At 30.7% G+C, this 16,715-nt stretch overlaps 2 protein-coding genes across 4 annotated transcripts; one reads left to right on the top strand and one right to left on the bottom strand.

The window, feature by feature from the left end:
- The first annotated feature begins 119 nt into the window (after nt 1-119).
- On the top strand, nt 120-5,455 carry LOC8289490 (14 kDa zinc-binding protein). Of its 2 annotated transcripts, none has more exons than XM_048373430.1 (6): nt 120-233; nt 342-437; nt 1,785-1,871; nt 3,050-3,197; nt 4,955-5,072; nt 5,152-5,455. In XM_048373430.1, the coding sequence occupies exons 1-6, from the start codon at nt 199-201 to the stop codon at nt 5,217-5,219; spliced, it is 552 nt and encodes a 183-aa protein (XP_048229387.1). In that variant the 5' UTR covers nt 120-198; the 3' UTR covers nt 5,220-5,455. The 2 variants fall into 2 exon arrangements, with proteins under 2 accessions (XP_048229387.1, XP_048229386.1); XM_048373429.1 differs by having other exon boundaries at nt 132-233; nt 339-437.
- A 608-nt stretch (nt 5,456-6,063) lies between these two features.
- On the bottom strand, nt 6,064-10,248 carry LOC8289492 (probable arabinosyltransferase ARAD1). 2 transcript variants are annotated; one of them, XM_015722064.3, is made up of 4 exons: nt 9,776-10,248; nt 9,288-9,643; nt 8,729-9,094; nt 6,064-6,621 (listed from the first exon to the last, which is right to left on the bottom strand). In XM_015722064.3, the coding sequence occupies exons 1-4, from the start codon at nt 10,152-10,154 to the stop codon at nt 6,433-6,435; spliced, it is 1,290 nt and encodes a 429-aa protein (XP_015577550.1). In that variant the 5' UTR covers nt 10,155-10,248; the 3' UTR covers nt 6,064-6,432. The 2 variants fall into 2 exon arrangements, with proteins under 2 accessions (XP_015577550.1, XP_002523645.2); XM_002523599.4 differs by having other exon boundaries at nt 9,288-10,246.
- Nucleotides 10,249-16,715: the final 6,467 nt, after the last annotated feature.

Here is a 16,715-nt window from a genome sequence, read left to right as displayed (position 1 = left end):
GCAAAATATAATAGGATTAAATTGTATGTTATGACAAATCTCAAAATCTTTCTTGTAACTAATCCAAACAACAATATATATTTCTTGAAAAGGTAAAATTTGAGGACTGATTTGAAAACTATACATTTATCTTTTGGCTCTCTATGCACTTCAGCTCTTAATAAGTCACAAAAAGAGCTGCTTTGTATCAACAAAACAATGGCTGCAGTTGTCAGTTCTTTCACTCTCCTCAGGTACTCAATATTCTTCTCTTTATATCTCTTCCCCTTCCTCTGCACATCACAATATACAAAATTGGGTTGTTAAATCTGGGTTTTTTTTCTTTAAAAAAAAAAAAGCAGGAACTTTGCAATTAATACAAGAGCATTGTCAAATGTGAAAGCCACTTCCATCTTCAACAACAACAACAGATTCCTTATTCCTGTTCAGTCTCGCAGGTTAATAATCTTAGCCTATCCATAATGGGTATCTAAATTATGGCTCAGTTTGATTGTTAGTCTCCAACCCATCAATAAAATCATTACCAAAAGCTTTTCTTTTCTTTTTTTCAATGGATTTGGTGGGTTTCTGCAATCACAACGGAGCTTGAGTGTTGAATTTGTATTTTTTAATCATCACAAAAGCTTTTCTATGATAATCTGGTGGGTTGTCTGCAAAAATCAATTCTTTACCATAATTTTTATTAATCAGATTGGTTTTGTCATGATAACAGTGTGGAATAGTCCAAATGAGAAGAAATTGAGTAATTTGTTCTTCCAATTGGCATTTGGAAGGCTGAACTTCAGTGTAATATAAGGGTTTTGTTTAATTTGCAAATTTCCAAAAGATTTTTATTAGTGACTCGTTGCAGATGCAGAAATGTATTGAAGTATTGTCTCTTGGAATTCATGTTGTGTACTATGAGGGGGGCGAGCCTCCTTCTCAGGCTTTAATTCATTGATGGTCACTGAACTTATCATTGATTTCATTGAATTGGTTATTAAACATTTATTTGCCATTTGCATCAGCAAAATCACTCAACTTTGATCTTCTTTTACCAAGGTCATTATTTTGCTATATTTTTTCATATTAACACATAAAATATTCTAAGGTAGTTCGATTAAAGATAAGCAATAAGGTTTTTCACTATTGACTTGGTTGATTTCTTATCCTTCAATTTATGTTTCCCTTCTTTTCTTTTTACTAAAAATCCTATGTATCTAAAATAGTGGTTCGTGCTTAATAATAGCTTTGCTGTGTAACATACAGAAGATGATACCTGATTTTTGACTTTTTTGACCTTACATAGCTTTCTCTCTGCTAGAATCTTATATTGTATTGTGCGTCTGTAATAGGAACTCCATAACTTGTCGGCAAAGACCCAAACTGAGGATCCTTTTTGGAGAATTGAACAAAAATTTATCCTACTATTCAGTGAAAACCACATATAGAAAATGGCTTATGGTATTCAATTATTTTGAGTTTGACACCAGCTATATGTTGTGAAAGAAAAGAGCTTAGTAAAACAAATAATTATGCTGATGTATAGCCAAATTGCAGTATCATGTTTTTTTTAAGTAACTTTCACTTAATTGAAGTGGCTGGAGCAATGTCCTAACTCCTAACTAGGCACAAAGCATTTTCATTTTCTTAGTGAGACATCAGTTGTTTTCTAGATCTTGTCAGAGATTCTTGAATTCTTTTGGCTTATACTTAAAAAAAGTTTTATGATTCTTTTCAGTTCCAGAATATAGCAATTTTTAATTTTTAACTGTGATGTCTTATTACTTACTGTGTTATTTTAGATCTCTGTTTCGCACTAATGCTGTCGATGATGAAGAGGCGCTTGCCAGAGCAGCTGCAGCCAGTGCCGAAAGTGGAGCTCCAACCATGTATCATCACTTATGACATATTAATCCTGGTTTGCTCTCATGTTTAAGCTGCTGAAATTATTTGAGAAAATTTAATGTCAGATGGTTTGGATTTTGACCAATCAGAATATAGCAAAACATAGAAGTTTAGTGACCCTGATCAGATTGCAAGGTTGTTATAAGACGCTCATAAAATTCCGTCGAGGCTTCCTTATTTAAACTGTAAAATAGGTGTAACTCATACAATGACATGACCATATTATAAAATTAGATTTTATTTGCAATGCACATTTTAGTCGAGTAATAAGCTGTCTGCATAACATTATTATATTTTGCTTATGGAGAAAACAAGAACTACCTCATAATATTTTAAATAGGGAAACAAAAAACATGCCTATGGTTTGACCGCCTTTCAACTTTAAGTACGTGATTTTTCTTAACAACTCGATGTACATGATTGAGCCCATTAACAAAATTAAGTAAATTGTCATAACACTGGTAGTTTGCTGATGTGGCGCTTATGTGGCAGAAGAAAAAGTTGTGCCGCGTCAGCACCATGTCACCAAAAAAGTGACTCACATCAACAGAATGTATGCTATGTTAGCATCACATCAGCCAAAATTAATGGTGCAATGATAACTTGTGCAACGGACTAAACCATATACACTAATTTGTCAAGAAAAAAATCAAGAACTTAAAAGTTGAAAAACTGTCAGACCACATGCATGTTTTTTGTAATTTTTCCTATTAAATATGGGATATTGAATAAGTGTAGAAAACTTCAATCAGAATATTTTCTGATAATATGTGGAGAGGATCTAAAAGAATTCATGTTTTGTTATCAAAGTAAAGAAAGCTTAGAATGAGAAAGAAACATTAGAAGGGTTTAATAATTTCCTTTTTCAGGAATCTGTATTGTTAAATGTATTTTTCTTTCCTAAAAATTGCTACAGAAATACATTGAAGTTTTGCAATTTAGATGGTGTTTTGAGTGGATCTTAGCTGCCTGAATATTATTGACAACTCTCCTCTTACTTCTGTTGGTCCTCTAGTCCTCTCTATGGAATTTCAGAATAGGCCTAGTTTCATAATCTATTGATGATAATTTCTATGAGATTATTATGCAATTTTCATGTAGAACTAAGACCTCCTCTGACCCTTGTTTCTTTTTCTTTTTCTTAATTTCTTTTTTTCTATAGTTTTGACAAGATCATAGCAAAGGAAATTCCTTCATCCATCGTATACGAGAATGAGAAGGTCCTTGCTTTTAGGGACATCAGTCCTCAAGCTCCTGTTCATGTTTTAGTCATTCCAAAGTTCAGGGATGGATTAACACAGCTTGGGAAGGTTAGTTTGCGTGTATTTGTTCCATTATGTGCAAATACATGCATATATAATTTTATCTTCAGATGGATAATATGTTTGTTTCATTATATTATATCATATGATTGATTACATAATATTTCACTATGTTATACCAAACATAGCCTATAGTACAAGCATTGTTGCTCAATGGTTATTCTTAATGGGACTTCCTGAGCATTAGCGATTTTACTGGAAAATTCATATTTCATTTTCCGGAATCAAATCATAATGTCAATTTTCCTAAATATCAGAATGACTAAGCCCTTACAGCAGCTGTACTGAATCAGTAAATGCTTTGTATATGTGTGCATGCAAAGTAGAACTTGCCTTTTAATGACAACTCTGGCCATTTTTAAATTTCTATTACAGTAGCATAGGAATCGTTGTGGGTTTTCATCTTTCTTCATGATAGGATATGGAAAAGCAGAAAAATATAGAGACTTGCCATTTTGATATTGTGGAATATGCATTATTGTAGTAAGCATATATGTCACGTGAGTTTTGTTTTATCTCCAAAACTTTGCCCACGTGCGGCCTAGCTCGCTTGATTTCCCCGAAAGTCAAGATAGCTAGTCAGCCTTCCCTTGATTGCCAAACCCGGCAGAATGATAGCAAATACGCTAGCGGAAGTAAATTCACGAAAGTGGCACAAAGAGACGCAAGAGTTGTGGAAGTGTATACTTGTATTGATTAATTCACACTAAAGCTCTTTACACTTACAATGAGCACACTCTCTCTCTCTACAAGCTCTTCTCATAACATCTACAAATGATACAAGGAAGGGGTATTTATAGTTTTCCCCCTGTCCGCCAACATGGCCGTGTTCCAGGCCGTGTTGGGAACATGGCCGTGCCCAAGGCCGTGTTGGGAACACGGTTTGGGGTAATTGGCCGTGTTACCTACTGTGGCCGTGTTTCCCGAAGCTTCTAGGCCTTTAGCATTTGTATTCAACCAACACGGGCGTGTCCTTGGGCGTGTTGGCAACACGGGCAGTGTTGAAATCCAACACGGCCGTGTTGTGCAGCCTTCCCTTGCCAGCTGCGAGGAGGGGCGTGACATATAGTTCTTGCTTTCCATTATTCTTCATTTTTCTCTTTTTCCCTTTTGTCCCTTCTTTTTTCCCCTCACCTTCTGGGGATGACAATAATAAGAATTCTTCTAGAATTTCTCTTGGATTTTTTATGTGCCAATAGTACCAAAATTTATAGATTTGTTGATTAGAAACCGAAGTTCAGTTCCAGTGGCTATCTGGATGTCAAGTTCTGTACGCTTCTTCTTTGGAGTTATTACATGTAGTTAACAAATTTAGGATATAAACAATCATATGAACATTGAGAAAAGGGAGTCGTGGGTTTGATATAGTCAAAGATGATGGTATAGATCACCTTCCTTCATCATATTGAACAACCTTTAGCTCACAGCTTAGCAAAAAGAGCACTGCAGTTGGATCCTTTTTGTAACAATCCTCTTCTTCAGTTTAGCAAAAAAAAAAAAAACATGTTGAGCAACCATCAAGTTGGAATTGTTTCTTCTGAACAGTATCATTTTACGAGCTGTCTGGTACATCTTATTTACGCCTTTGTAACAAGTGTAAAACTGTAAGTTGATATAAATCCTTTAGTGATTCTGCTGAATCATAAAAGATTAAGGCATGCGCAAAATTCATACTTTGGTGGGGACTCTCTGCTTAACTTTCCAAATCAGAATTCATATATTTTGATAACATGCTACCTTGTCAGGCAGAAGCAAGGCATGGGGAGATTCTAGGTGAACTTCTCTATGCTGCCAAAATAGTGGCGGAAAAAGAAGGCATCCTTGATGGGTTTCGTGTTGTAATCAACAGTGGTCCTACTGCTTGTAAGTAGTAATCTGACTTCTGTGACTAAGTTCTTACTGATCAATGCTTATGTTGATGCGTTCTCTTAATTCTTTCCAGGTCAATCTGTTTACCATCTTCACTTGCATGTCTTGGGTGGCAGACAAATGAAATGGCCACCTGGTTAAAGATTTGAAACAAACTACTTGAAGCTTGATTAGACCATCTTCTCTTTCTTATTGTCTCTCTTTAACCTTTCAATGCTTCTGTACAACTTGCAAGTGAAAGTTTCTTTTGTTATTATTTTGGAATGCACCACCTTGTGAAAATAGAGTACGATATTTCCAATTGCCTGTAGGCTGCAGCCAGGACTATGGCTTTCTTAAGTTCACTAATGAAATGATGTTTCAACATTAGTTAGGAACCCCCTTGCAGTTTTTCTTGTATTTCTATATTACAGTGAGATAATAACATAAATGATTTGATTATAAAATTTTGTTTTGTTTCGTTTCAAATATAAATTACAGTTTTTATTTAAGGGGGCATATTAGATTAAGAGAATTAAAGACTTTCTTAGAATTTAAAAGTCATAGGATATTCAACAGTAATTTAAAGGGGTAAAATGTCCCACTGGTAGCAAATTTTAACCATTTATATTCATTTAGTATCAAATCCAATTTGTTTTATTTTGATACTCTTTCTATTATTTCTATTATTTTTACTAATACCAAATAATACCAACAGTTATTTGACGAAGTAGCTACCAGATTACGCTTCATGTTCTGCCAGAAAATATATATATATATATATATATATATATGAAAATAGAAGGATAAAAAATGAAACATATTTTTTTTATTTTATATTTATAGGAATTTAAATTTTTTAAAAATAACAATCTTATTTTAAATAAATTATACATTTTTATCATATTCATATTATATATAAAAAATACCGTTCCTCCCCTCCCCTCCTACTCGCCTTACAAAGCCAACTTGTAAGATGAGTGCATTTACGATTTACAGAAAGAGGTTGGATCCAAATAACTACAAGAATCAATTATAAAATGGACAAATTTTATTCTTTAACATGTACAAACGAATGATAACAACAGCTAGAGGCTGAATCTTTCAACTGCTGATTATGTGCTTTATATAGCATACAACAACAAAGTATGCAAGAAACCTTTGAATGGGACAATCTCCACCTCTGAGGCAAATGTGCTCAAACCCACCTATGGAAGAAGCAGGAGAGCCTTCCATCTTTTCCAATAAATAACAACTATGCGATAACGTTTCCTGTTCTTCAAGACAGAGAAAAAGTCTTCTCCCACAGATTTAATAAGAGCTCCGTGCTAAGTTTTGCGGGCGTCATCTTCCAATACTATGAATAAAGTTGGCATCATAGGGAGATGATTAGCCCAGTCTGATTTGTACATAAACAAGAACAATCTGGTTGACTCCAGTCCCTCTTAACAAGCCTTCTATCGCGATTAGTCATTAATCTTATGAGCGGTAACTTCTGTGCAACTTGGCGCCATATTTCATTCACAGTTCCGTTTGAATTGTCATACTCAAAGTACCGGGTCACCTGTATCACAAAATTTAAAGCACAATTCTTAAATATTGACATCGGTGGTTACCAATAATTTTTATCACTCAACAGCTGACTTCATTAAAGTAGAAACATTCCGAACGAAATAGTAACCCAACAAGCCATTGAAGGCTTGAAAAACCTTATCAACAATTTTGAAAGGCATGATATAATTATGATGTATTTTCTTTGATCCTAATCACAAGAATCATCACAAAGGCCATGGGCCTAGTTTGAACCAGCATTGTGTCCAGGGTTTGACACCAAGGTTTAGACAACCAAGCTATCTATAATGCAGATAAGAAGTAAACATTAAACAGGAACAAATTTCGACAAATTTAATTTCTACTACAAACTAAGATCATTATTTGCACAATGTGAAAAATGCAAGTATATAACCACATGGTTAATCTAATTCACAAAGAGCCATTTTCTAGAAGCACATCACAAGATTATGCATGATATCATATGCAAAGTTTAATTGTTATCTTCTTGCATGTCAAGTGCTAGAGCTACTTAGATTATATCCCTTTTTTGCTTTTCTGTAAGGATCATGATTGTCAATAACCAATGAACGAGTGTTGAAAAAAATGACATTGGAAACATAGGAAAATGATGCTTCCCTGCAGAATGGTAATAATAATTTCTTTCTTTCTACTACATCCCCATGTTCTCATCTTTCCCCTTCCAAACAATCCACAGATTGGCAAGAGAAAATTTAAAAAGAAAAAAAAATTAAGAATGTGGTATGCTCCAAGCAGAGGGTAATTATCTAATAAGACTAGTCACTAAATATTGAATGAAGGATTAAATCAATTCCCATAGAAGTGATATCTTCGGAACAACTACCCTTGCATTACTATATAAAGGTATCGACATTATAGAAGTAACAGCAATGTAAGAGTGCACTTGACGTGATAACTGGCTTTGAGCAGCATAATACATTAGCAACTAGTGATCAAAAATCACAGAAAATAAGAGAAAGTAGGGGGGGAAGGGAGGCAGTTTTATGGAATAACACAAATCAGGCTCTTAGTTGGCCCCTCTACAAAATTTCATAGTCATCCCTAAGATATGGTCGAAATACACAACTCCCAACATATTCTCAAAGTAACAGTAACATACTTTGCACAAAATCGAAATTAGTAATGGATACAAAACTGAACACAATTTCAAGCATGAAAGTTTTGCATAAATGAAGGATCCTAAACTTATCTCGATAATTATAGGGGGGAATAAGATAGAAAGAGAAAAAGAAAGGAAGGAAGCTCAGCTACACCATAATTCACTAGACCCTTCGCCTTATGAATTGTTTCATTTAAATTAGCAATTTCAAGATCATTTATGTACTTAAAGTTGCATGATTCTACATATATTGCTTCATAGTTAATGAACCAAATATAAGAGATAAACGTTCAGCAAAAGGTTTCTATTGGAGGCCCAGCAAAACAATTAAATTGGGAGGTCCAACCACCTCCAAGCAGTCAGAACCCAAACAACCCCTAGTCTATTTCTGTCACAGTTGTTAAATGGGTGTCGAGGAAAAAGGCAGAACAGGTGCTAGGTCTACCACCTCTACCATGGTCATATGGCGCAAACTACCTAAGGCATGCACCGAGTTTCCAAGAAAAAGCATGCCTCTGTTATATTTAGGCTACCAATTTCTATATTTATATATGCTATCTAGATGGAACTATTGATATAAACTTGGCTGTTCATTTATGGCATACCTGATTAAATTGAAAACAGTGAAAGAGAACAAGGGCCACATTAGTGCTGATATGTTCTCAATTTAAAATGACAGCAAAGGAGAAAAGAAATATAAAAAGTGTATTCTAAATAGGGAGTTTTTTTTTTTTTTCAAATCAAATAACAGGACGCAGCAAGCCAATTGGAAATTATGTTATATTGAACATGGAAAAGGATCAAGCATAGTTCTACCAAACAAGAAAAATGATTAAGGGTTCATATGATTGCCAAAAATGATTAGATTTGCAACATCCCAACAACTGAAAGTAAAGAGAAAAAGCCAACAAGCGAAAGCAATAATAGAAATAACTTGAAAAGAGACTGATAGTAGTGTAGGTATTCTAATGTTATTTACCTTTTTCAGCTCTTTCTGATATTCCAGAATCCTCTCGGAGGTTACTTCCCTGAGCAATTTAACTAAATATCCTGGCTTTAAAGAATCAGTTGTCTCTACGAAGATTGCAATCTTTGTATAATCTATGACATCTTCAAAAGGCAACTCAATACTGTCACTGACTATTACGGGAACACACAAGCTAACAATAGAATCAAAAAGTCTGCAAGCTGATGGAGTATCACCAGCAGGATTTAAACAAAACTTTGATGTATGCATTCCGCGTGAAGCTGCTCGTCGATTCTCCCTTGATTGAGTTCCATGTTTTATCACAACATCTTCTTCCGATTCGAGCATTTGGAATAGCAAATCACGAATTTTACCTCCCTGACCAAAAAAAATGCATTTCAAATTGAACATCAGATTCAAAAGTATCTTAACACATCCAAACCAGAACCATAATTGTGAGCCAAGATCACTACTTTAAATAATTCAAAGCCAAAATATGAAATCTTACACTTCAAAGATAATAAAATTAAATCTTTTCACAACAGTAACAGCAATCAGAGAAGTAACTTACATCTTTCCGATAACGATTTCCCATGAAAAACAACAATGTATTTCGATCCCTAACACCAATATCACCATTATAAACATTAATTCTATGAGAATAAGGCACTATAATATCTTTCACTAGCGACCCTTGGTCGGGTCTAACCCGTCCAAAATCCGACAGCAGTAAAATAGCATTCTTGACCCGATCCAACACCCGGTAAAGCGCATTCGGATCACCAGCTATAATCACATGGTCTCTCCCATTATTCCTTTTCCAATACTCCTGTTGCTCTAACCACTCCACCAACTGCTCCTGCATCTCCTCATCACTATAATGTTGAACCAAACCTGGCTCGGTTCCCGCCGGTCGAACAGGGTTCACTATTAAACTTAAAGAAGAAAACACAGGAACATAAAACAAGTCAGCCTCATCTGGGTCATCCACTTTAACTACGGGTGACCCGATTCTCCCGTGTTCGGGTCGGTTCAGATCCGAAAACAAGTACCACTCACCCATGTGCTGGTGGCCTGGGTACTTCACATTCGACGTGTCTTTAGACCCACGCGCCAGCGCGTGTTGCTGGATTATACCAGTGGTGAACTTTTTAGGTAGATCATACATGAAAATCTTTACCTTGTTTATGTTGTTGTTGTCGTTGTTTTCTGTCACTTTCCCGGGAAAACCGGACAGACTGTTATCCTCTGGAGAAGGGTATAGTAAAGAAGAGGTAGTTGGATTGAAGAAAGTGTTGAAGACAGCGTAGAGAGCGAGGATCAAGCAAATTGAGAAAATTAGGGTCTGTTTGAGAAGAGAGGATTTTCGCGCCATTGCAGATAGTGATTTGGTTTCTGGTGATTTTGGTTTTCTAGTTTTGGAGAATTGCTCGCTCATTGCTGTGTCTGTTGAGGATGATGAATCGGCGCACGGTTTTTAACGTGCGCGCTGATGGTAGAGGGTGCCACGGGCTTATAATCTCAATTTCGTTTTAGACAAAGGTTCAAATAGCCGCTAAACTTATGTTATTGGATCGAATTAGTCTAATTTCATATTTTTTCCAACAATTCAACCTACAACTTTAAAAACCAAATCAATCTAAATTTTAGGTCGCGTCTTACTTGTCATTTGACACATTAGAAATTATAATACAATATTTATTTTTTTATTTTTTTTTATTTTTTTATTTTTTATTTATTTTCTCTTTAATCAATTATATTTTTTTTACAATAGTGGCACCACCGTCACTTTACTTCCATTATTATCGCATTTCTATATTCATCACCGTCACTCCACCATCTTCATCTAACATATCAATATACTAATTAACATTAAAAAATTAATTTTATTAATAAAAATATTCAATTTATACACTTTAACAAACGTGTGTAATGTAAGCATTCAAAATAAGAATTGTAAGTCCAATTGTGGAAAGATATAAAATTAGGTCTATTTGATTCCTTGACACAAGTTCAAGGGGCAGTTGACAATTTATCTATTTTGTTTTTAACCAAATTACTATTCCCCTCAAGTTCTTTTGCTTTAATTACGCTTTCATCCTCTTAGTTAATGTTCACTGATGTGAGAAATTAGTATTGGATTATGAGTGAATTAAGTTGTTGCTCGGAACTCGAACCACTAAAAATTTATTTCATAAACTTAATAATTTGAGGGTGAATATATTAGCTCTTGTAAATTGACTTATTTTATGAGCTAGCATACTATTTTATTTGTAAACTAAATAATAGTTTGTGAATTAGCTCGTTTATAAGTTCAAAATCTAATTTTTTTTATAGACTTGTATAAAAGTATATGACCTCATTCATAAGTTTAATTTAGTAATTTTATTTTATTTCTTTTATTTAGAAATTAATTGTAAAGTATAACTTTTAAATTAAATAGAAAATATAGTTTATTTAGCCAATCATTACAGCTTTATTTTTATAAATAAACATGAATATAACTGATATTTAAAATTTTTAATGTTTGATGAAATAATGAATATTAACCAACTTTAAACCATTATAAAATATTTTTGAAAAAGCAACTTAAATTTAAATATAATTTTAGATGATAATAATGTTAGAATATTATTGCAAAGATTAGTTTACACGTATAAAACTTATTATTAAGCTCCTGAATTTTTCTGTTTATTTTATTATGTTTTTGAAATTTTAATTTATTCTATTGAGCCCTTGCACTTTTATTTTTTATTTATTAAAATCTTTTTATATACATAAATTTTATTTATTTTATTGAGTTCTTATATTTTTGTTTTTACTTTGATCAAGGACTTAATGAAATAAAAATAAAATTAAAGAATTCAATAAAATAAAAGTAAAAAGAAAAATTAATAGCTTAGAATGCATTTTGCCTAAAAAGTTAATGTATGTATGAGATTTCTATCCAAATTGTCCAAAAGCAAAGACAAGAGATCTTTCTTTTGAAAATATGGCATTGTTGTTGTATCAAGTTTTATTATTGCTTAATAAAATCAACTGATTAATCGTCCTAATATTTTTTGGTTCAATAGCCACAACTTACGAATTTGATAACTAATTTGCAATTTTACCCTTAATTAACAAATCAAGTTTGAAGTTTTCAATAGACAAACCAATCCGAAAATAAGATTTGGGTTTAGTTAGTTCATTACAGAAAATAAATATAAGCAAAGTTTAATAAACAAAAGAAAGTTGTCTCCAGTGAATTTACTTTATCAAATCAAAGGGTTAAGTTAATTAATTCAATTTGATTAAGTTAATTATCAGGATTATATTAATTCAATTTATTTAGAGGATGATTAGTTATGTTAGTTATGCAATCAATCGAAACAATAATTCATCAATATGTCAAATAGAAAAAATTTGGTGATATCTCTAATTATTACAAAGAGAATCCAGCGCTGTTTAATTAACTGATGATTAACAAGGAATTAGTTTTATATACAAACTAGAACCTGCTCCTAACTAATGAGACAGCTCAGCAAAAGAAAGAATTCTTATTGGTTACTTAAATATCAAACTTTGACTTTACTACTAATTAACTAAAGCTAGCTGGGATCCTGTACATTACTATTTACATGAGCTTCATTTACACATCCTTCTTCTGATACTAATAACTAAGAAGAAGAAAAGAAATCACCAAATAATTTTAATAGTAACATACATAAATATAATATTTGGAAATGTTGTTGGGTGTTGAAAAAAATAAATTTAAATTTTTTTATTTAATAATATTATTTTTTTAATTTTTTTTTATAAATTGTTTTTCCAATGCGAGAATTATTAATTTAACTAATTTTATCAAAAATAATTTTTAAAAGTAAAAATAAAATAAAATAAAAATCAAATTTGGAATATAATAAACATATTAATGGAGAATCTAAGTATGCAATTAGGAGATAATGATGAAGTTTTAGGTGATGATCTAGGTTTCATTTTTATTTTCTTTTAAGAGAATATGTTTCTCAAGATCACAAATGATACAATTTGTAGGATATAGGGTTTACTTTTTTAGAGTTAAAATTAATTTTGATATATTAGAAAGTTAAGAGGGATAATTTTAAAATTAAAAAAAAATACTTTAAATGTCCATCACTTATTAAAGACTATAGATTCCAAAATGCCACATCTTTAATGGAACTTAGAAGAATGAGAGGTTTTAGAAGATAGGAATTTTTAAAAATCTATGGATTATGATTTCTTTTTTCTTGCCAAATAGCAGATTTAACTTAAATTTATGAATTTTACAAAATCTCTCAGTCTAAACAATGGGTTACTTTTATTTTTGTAAAATAAAAAATTACTAAATATAATATTTTTTTTAAAATATAAAGAGTTTTTCACTAATAATGATTGATAAATATAACTTGTAAGAGATAAATAAAATTGATTGCGTTCAAAAAATACATATAATTTTTATTAAAAAAATAAATTTCTTTTTTAAGTTTTACTCATCATATACCGTAAAGAAAACTATAAATAAATAACAAGGTAAATAGGTCATAACAAACCTCGTAACTACTTGTATTAAAAAACAAATATGCATAATTCCTCCTAAACAGTCAAATATGTTGACATGGGGAGGGATATATTTACTAGTTATATCATCTGCAATCGCTTGAATCTTGAGACGTTTTTCGAACCAATCATAAACTTTATTGAGATAGGTGATAGGTAAACCCGCAAAGAGTTTAAATTAGCAGCTGTCAACGGTAAAAAGAAAAAATACAACGGATGGAGAAAGAATCAAAAGAAATTCTCTATAGGCAGCTGCTGGAATTTTTTTTCTTAATAGAAATAAGTTCACTAAATATAAATAGTTAGTTCAAAAGTTTAATTAAATTAATGGGTTAATAATTTAACATCTCGGAGCTATATCAAATTATACTAGTAAATTACATTATTAATTATTATTTTAATACCTCTACCTTTTAACTTTGTTGAACTTTTTTTTTAAGAAAAAGACTTCATTAAATTATTACGCTCTTAAATTAAAAATATATATTAAATGTGAATAAATTTTCTAATATATTCCTAATGGATTAAATATTTTAATCTTCCTAAACTTTGTTAAATTATAGTAATAGATTTCTCTATTTTCATAACTAATTTTAATATCTCTTTTGTTTTATTACGTAAACTATTACATCCTTTAGTTTAAAATAAATATTAAATAAAATTAAAATTAATTTACCTTCACTAATATTATTGTATTAATATCGCCTATGATAGTCAACTCTAAGCTTTATATCTATAATTTTTGTAGAATTTAATTATATTTTAAAAGAATATGATTAATTTATACTATCTTTTTACTTAACTTAATATGATTAAATATAAATATTGTTTATCCTCTGAGGTTTAGTCTAATATATAATTCGGTTCTTGCATCTTCTTTTATTACATTAAAAACTTCATAAGTTTTAATAAAACTAACTATTGCCCTCTTCCATATTAGTCGAAAGACTAAATTGGTAATTTAATTTTACAATTTGATACTTGAACTTATTATCAAGAATCAAACTCGTTCAAAATTAATTTTAATATCTAACTAGAGTAAAATTTTATTTTTAGTGCAAGTTAATTTTAGTGTCTAATTAAAATGATAAATTTAATATTCTTTTATTTATTTATATATTTTATTTTTTAGTATAATTTATTTTTAAAAATTTAAAAACTTAATAAAATAAAACTAAACAATTCAAGAGATAGTTTTTTAATTTTATTTTTAGTGCAAGTTAATTTTAGTGTCTAATTAAAATAATAAATTTAATATTCTTTTATTTATTTATATATTTTATTTTTTTTTAGTATAATTTAATTTTAAAAAATTTAAAAACTTAATAAAATAAAACCGAACAATTCAAGAGATCAAAAACGTATTTTGCCCTTTTATAAAGTACAGCAAACCCAATAGCAATAAGATGTCCGACCCATTGTTCTTCCTCACTCGAAATAGTAGTGGAAAATTTAGCTAACATGTGTGCTAATTTATTTGCATTTCTAGTAACACAAGTGAAAAAAAAAAAAAAACTAGTAAAAGGAGCCTTTCTATAGTGCATCTAGGTATAATATGCACCAAAAGAATTTATATTATTAGATTGGAATCTCTTAACTTTAGCCATTAGATTAATAACTTATTAATTTATTTAGCGGGTAATATTTTCTACTTCATCAAATTTGCGACTTATTAAATATTTTTTCACCATAATTTATTAACTATTTGAATTTTATACTATTATTTTCACATTTCTTAACTAAAAATTATTTAATTATTAAACTCACCAAAATTTAAAAAACAATTAAAAAAACTTTAATTCCCTCCTTAATTTTCTGGTAATTTTTATTAAATCCGTTGATTTGGTCAATCCATTTTATTTATAAAATTACTCACATATTATAATACAAATGAGATTACCGCAGCTTAAATAATCTACTGTACTAAGTTAAAGTTTATATGATATTAACCTCTAAGAGCAAGCGAATTTCTAGATGCATACTACACCTAATTGCACTACGGAAAAAGCCATAAAAAGAAATACTAATATGTTTGAAGTCTTGAATCAGTATTCCCTAAAGAGCAAAATTACGTGTGTTACTGAGAAAGTTATTGACCGCCCTGAGATTGCCACACTCCAGGACAATGTTTGTTAACTCCCAACTCTTATGCCAGCTCTACACCATGTTTACATGAAACCCTAGAATTAAACTTAGCACTTACCGGCGCAACACGACATAACACGGAATATAATATTTTTTTTTTAAATGGAGTAAAATGTGAAACATTAACAAAAATGTTAATAATATCAATATATATATATATTATACTTACATAGATATCAAGTTATAGTATAAGTATTAATCTTCTAGATATTTTATTAATAACATGACGTAATTGATAAATTAATCGTTAAAAGTTAATGATGATATCTTTTGATGGAAATGAAAAATAAACAAATAAATCATTCATTATAAATTAAATTACTAAATTAAATTTTTTACTTATATATATATATATATATATATAAAGTAAAACAAATATAAAGATTATAAAATACTATGTGTATATATTTTATTCTTTCGAGTATATAATTTTTTAAATTCCAATCACACTTCATTTCAATATTCTATTTCTATATATTTTGCCATTCTCCAAGATTTTAATAAATAAATAATTTTCTTAAAATTTTTAATAATTTTTTTAAAAAATATTAATATCTAACGCACAAAAAACGTTATTTTTTTAGAAATTTCCGTGCAATCCAATTCTTTTAATTTTTCCCTCTAAAGGCAATTGTTTATTATTGTTTGGCATGCATTACCCCTAAAGGCAATTTATCCTTCTTGATTGTTTTAGGATCAACGCAACATGAAAGTATGATTTAGGGACTTGGGCTGATTTTATTATTGAGAATACTTAAAATTAGATCTAATAAATGCCAAGATTTAAAAAAAAAAAAAAAAGAAAGAAAAAGATAGCAGACGCACTGTCTGAACCAAGTGCTGTGGTTGGATGCATCTGAGACAGGGCCTTCACATCTCTATATCATCTTCATCCTCTATCCAATCTCCATTGTCATGTATCTTCTGATGTGGGCTTAGCACCAAGATTCATAACAATTTATATACTGAACGAAAATGGTACAACATCAAAAGCTAATATATATATATATATTGACATTTCACTTTTTTAGATGAATCCATGAGTTTTTTGTGGGAGGATTCAGGATTAACTATGAGTATTTTTTTCAATTGTTTGAGATCTTGGTTGGCAAATTGCTTTCAGGGTATTTGAAATCAATGTTGCTTTCTGGGTCTTAATTAGATGTTTAGTTTAGATGAAACTACTTCATCATCAGTTACTCTAAATTACTCCATAAATTACAGATCTAATCAAGCAGTCTGTATTTTTGTGCTTGTATAAACGAGGCAATTTTTAGCACCAATTTCTTGTGCA

This window comes from Ricinus communis, chromosome 4 (genome assembly GCF_019578655.1).
Source record: "Ricinus communis isolate WT05 ecotype wild-type chromosome 4, ASM1957865v1, whole genome shotgun sequence".
NCBI classification, from domain to species: domain Eukaryota; kingdom Viridiplantae; phylum Streptophyta; class Magnoliopsida; order Malpighiales; family Euphorbiaceae; genus Ricinus; species Ricinus communis.
The sequence above is the reverse complement of the archived record's forward strand: the minus strand, read 5'-3'. Positions and strand labels throughout refer to the sequence as shown.

What these genes read in the sequence shown, in the direction of transcription:
- LOC8289490 (XM_048373429.1), top strand. Translation starts at nt 199, where the DNA reads ATGGCTGCAGTTGTCAGTTCTTTCACTCTCCTCAG. An exon ending in AGTTCTTTCACTCTCCTCAG is followed by an intron (nt 234 to 338) that starts GTACTCAATATT and finishes AAAAAAAAAAAG; the next exon opens with CAGGAACTTTGCAATTAATA. An exon ending in CAACAGTGGTCCTACTGCTT is followed by an intron (nt 5,073 to 5,151) that starts GTAAGTAGTAAT and finishes AATTCTTTCCAG; the next exon opens with GTCAATCTGTTTACCATCTT.
- LOC8289492 (XM_002523599.4), bottom strand. Translation starts at nt 10,154, where the DNA reads ATGAGCGAGCAATTCTCCAAAACTAGAAAACCAAAATCACCAGAAACC. An exon ending in GAAATCGTTATCGGAAAGAT is followed by an intron (nt 9,095 to 9,287) that starts GTAAGTTACTTC and finishes TTTTTTGGTCAG; the next exon opens with GGAGGTAAAATTCGTGATTT. An exon ending in ATCAGAAAGAGCTGAAAAAG is followed by an intron (nt 6,622 to 8,728) that starts GTAAATAACATT and finishes TTTGTGATACAG; the next exon opens with GTGACCCGGTACTTTGAGTA.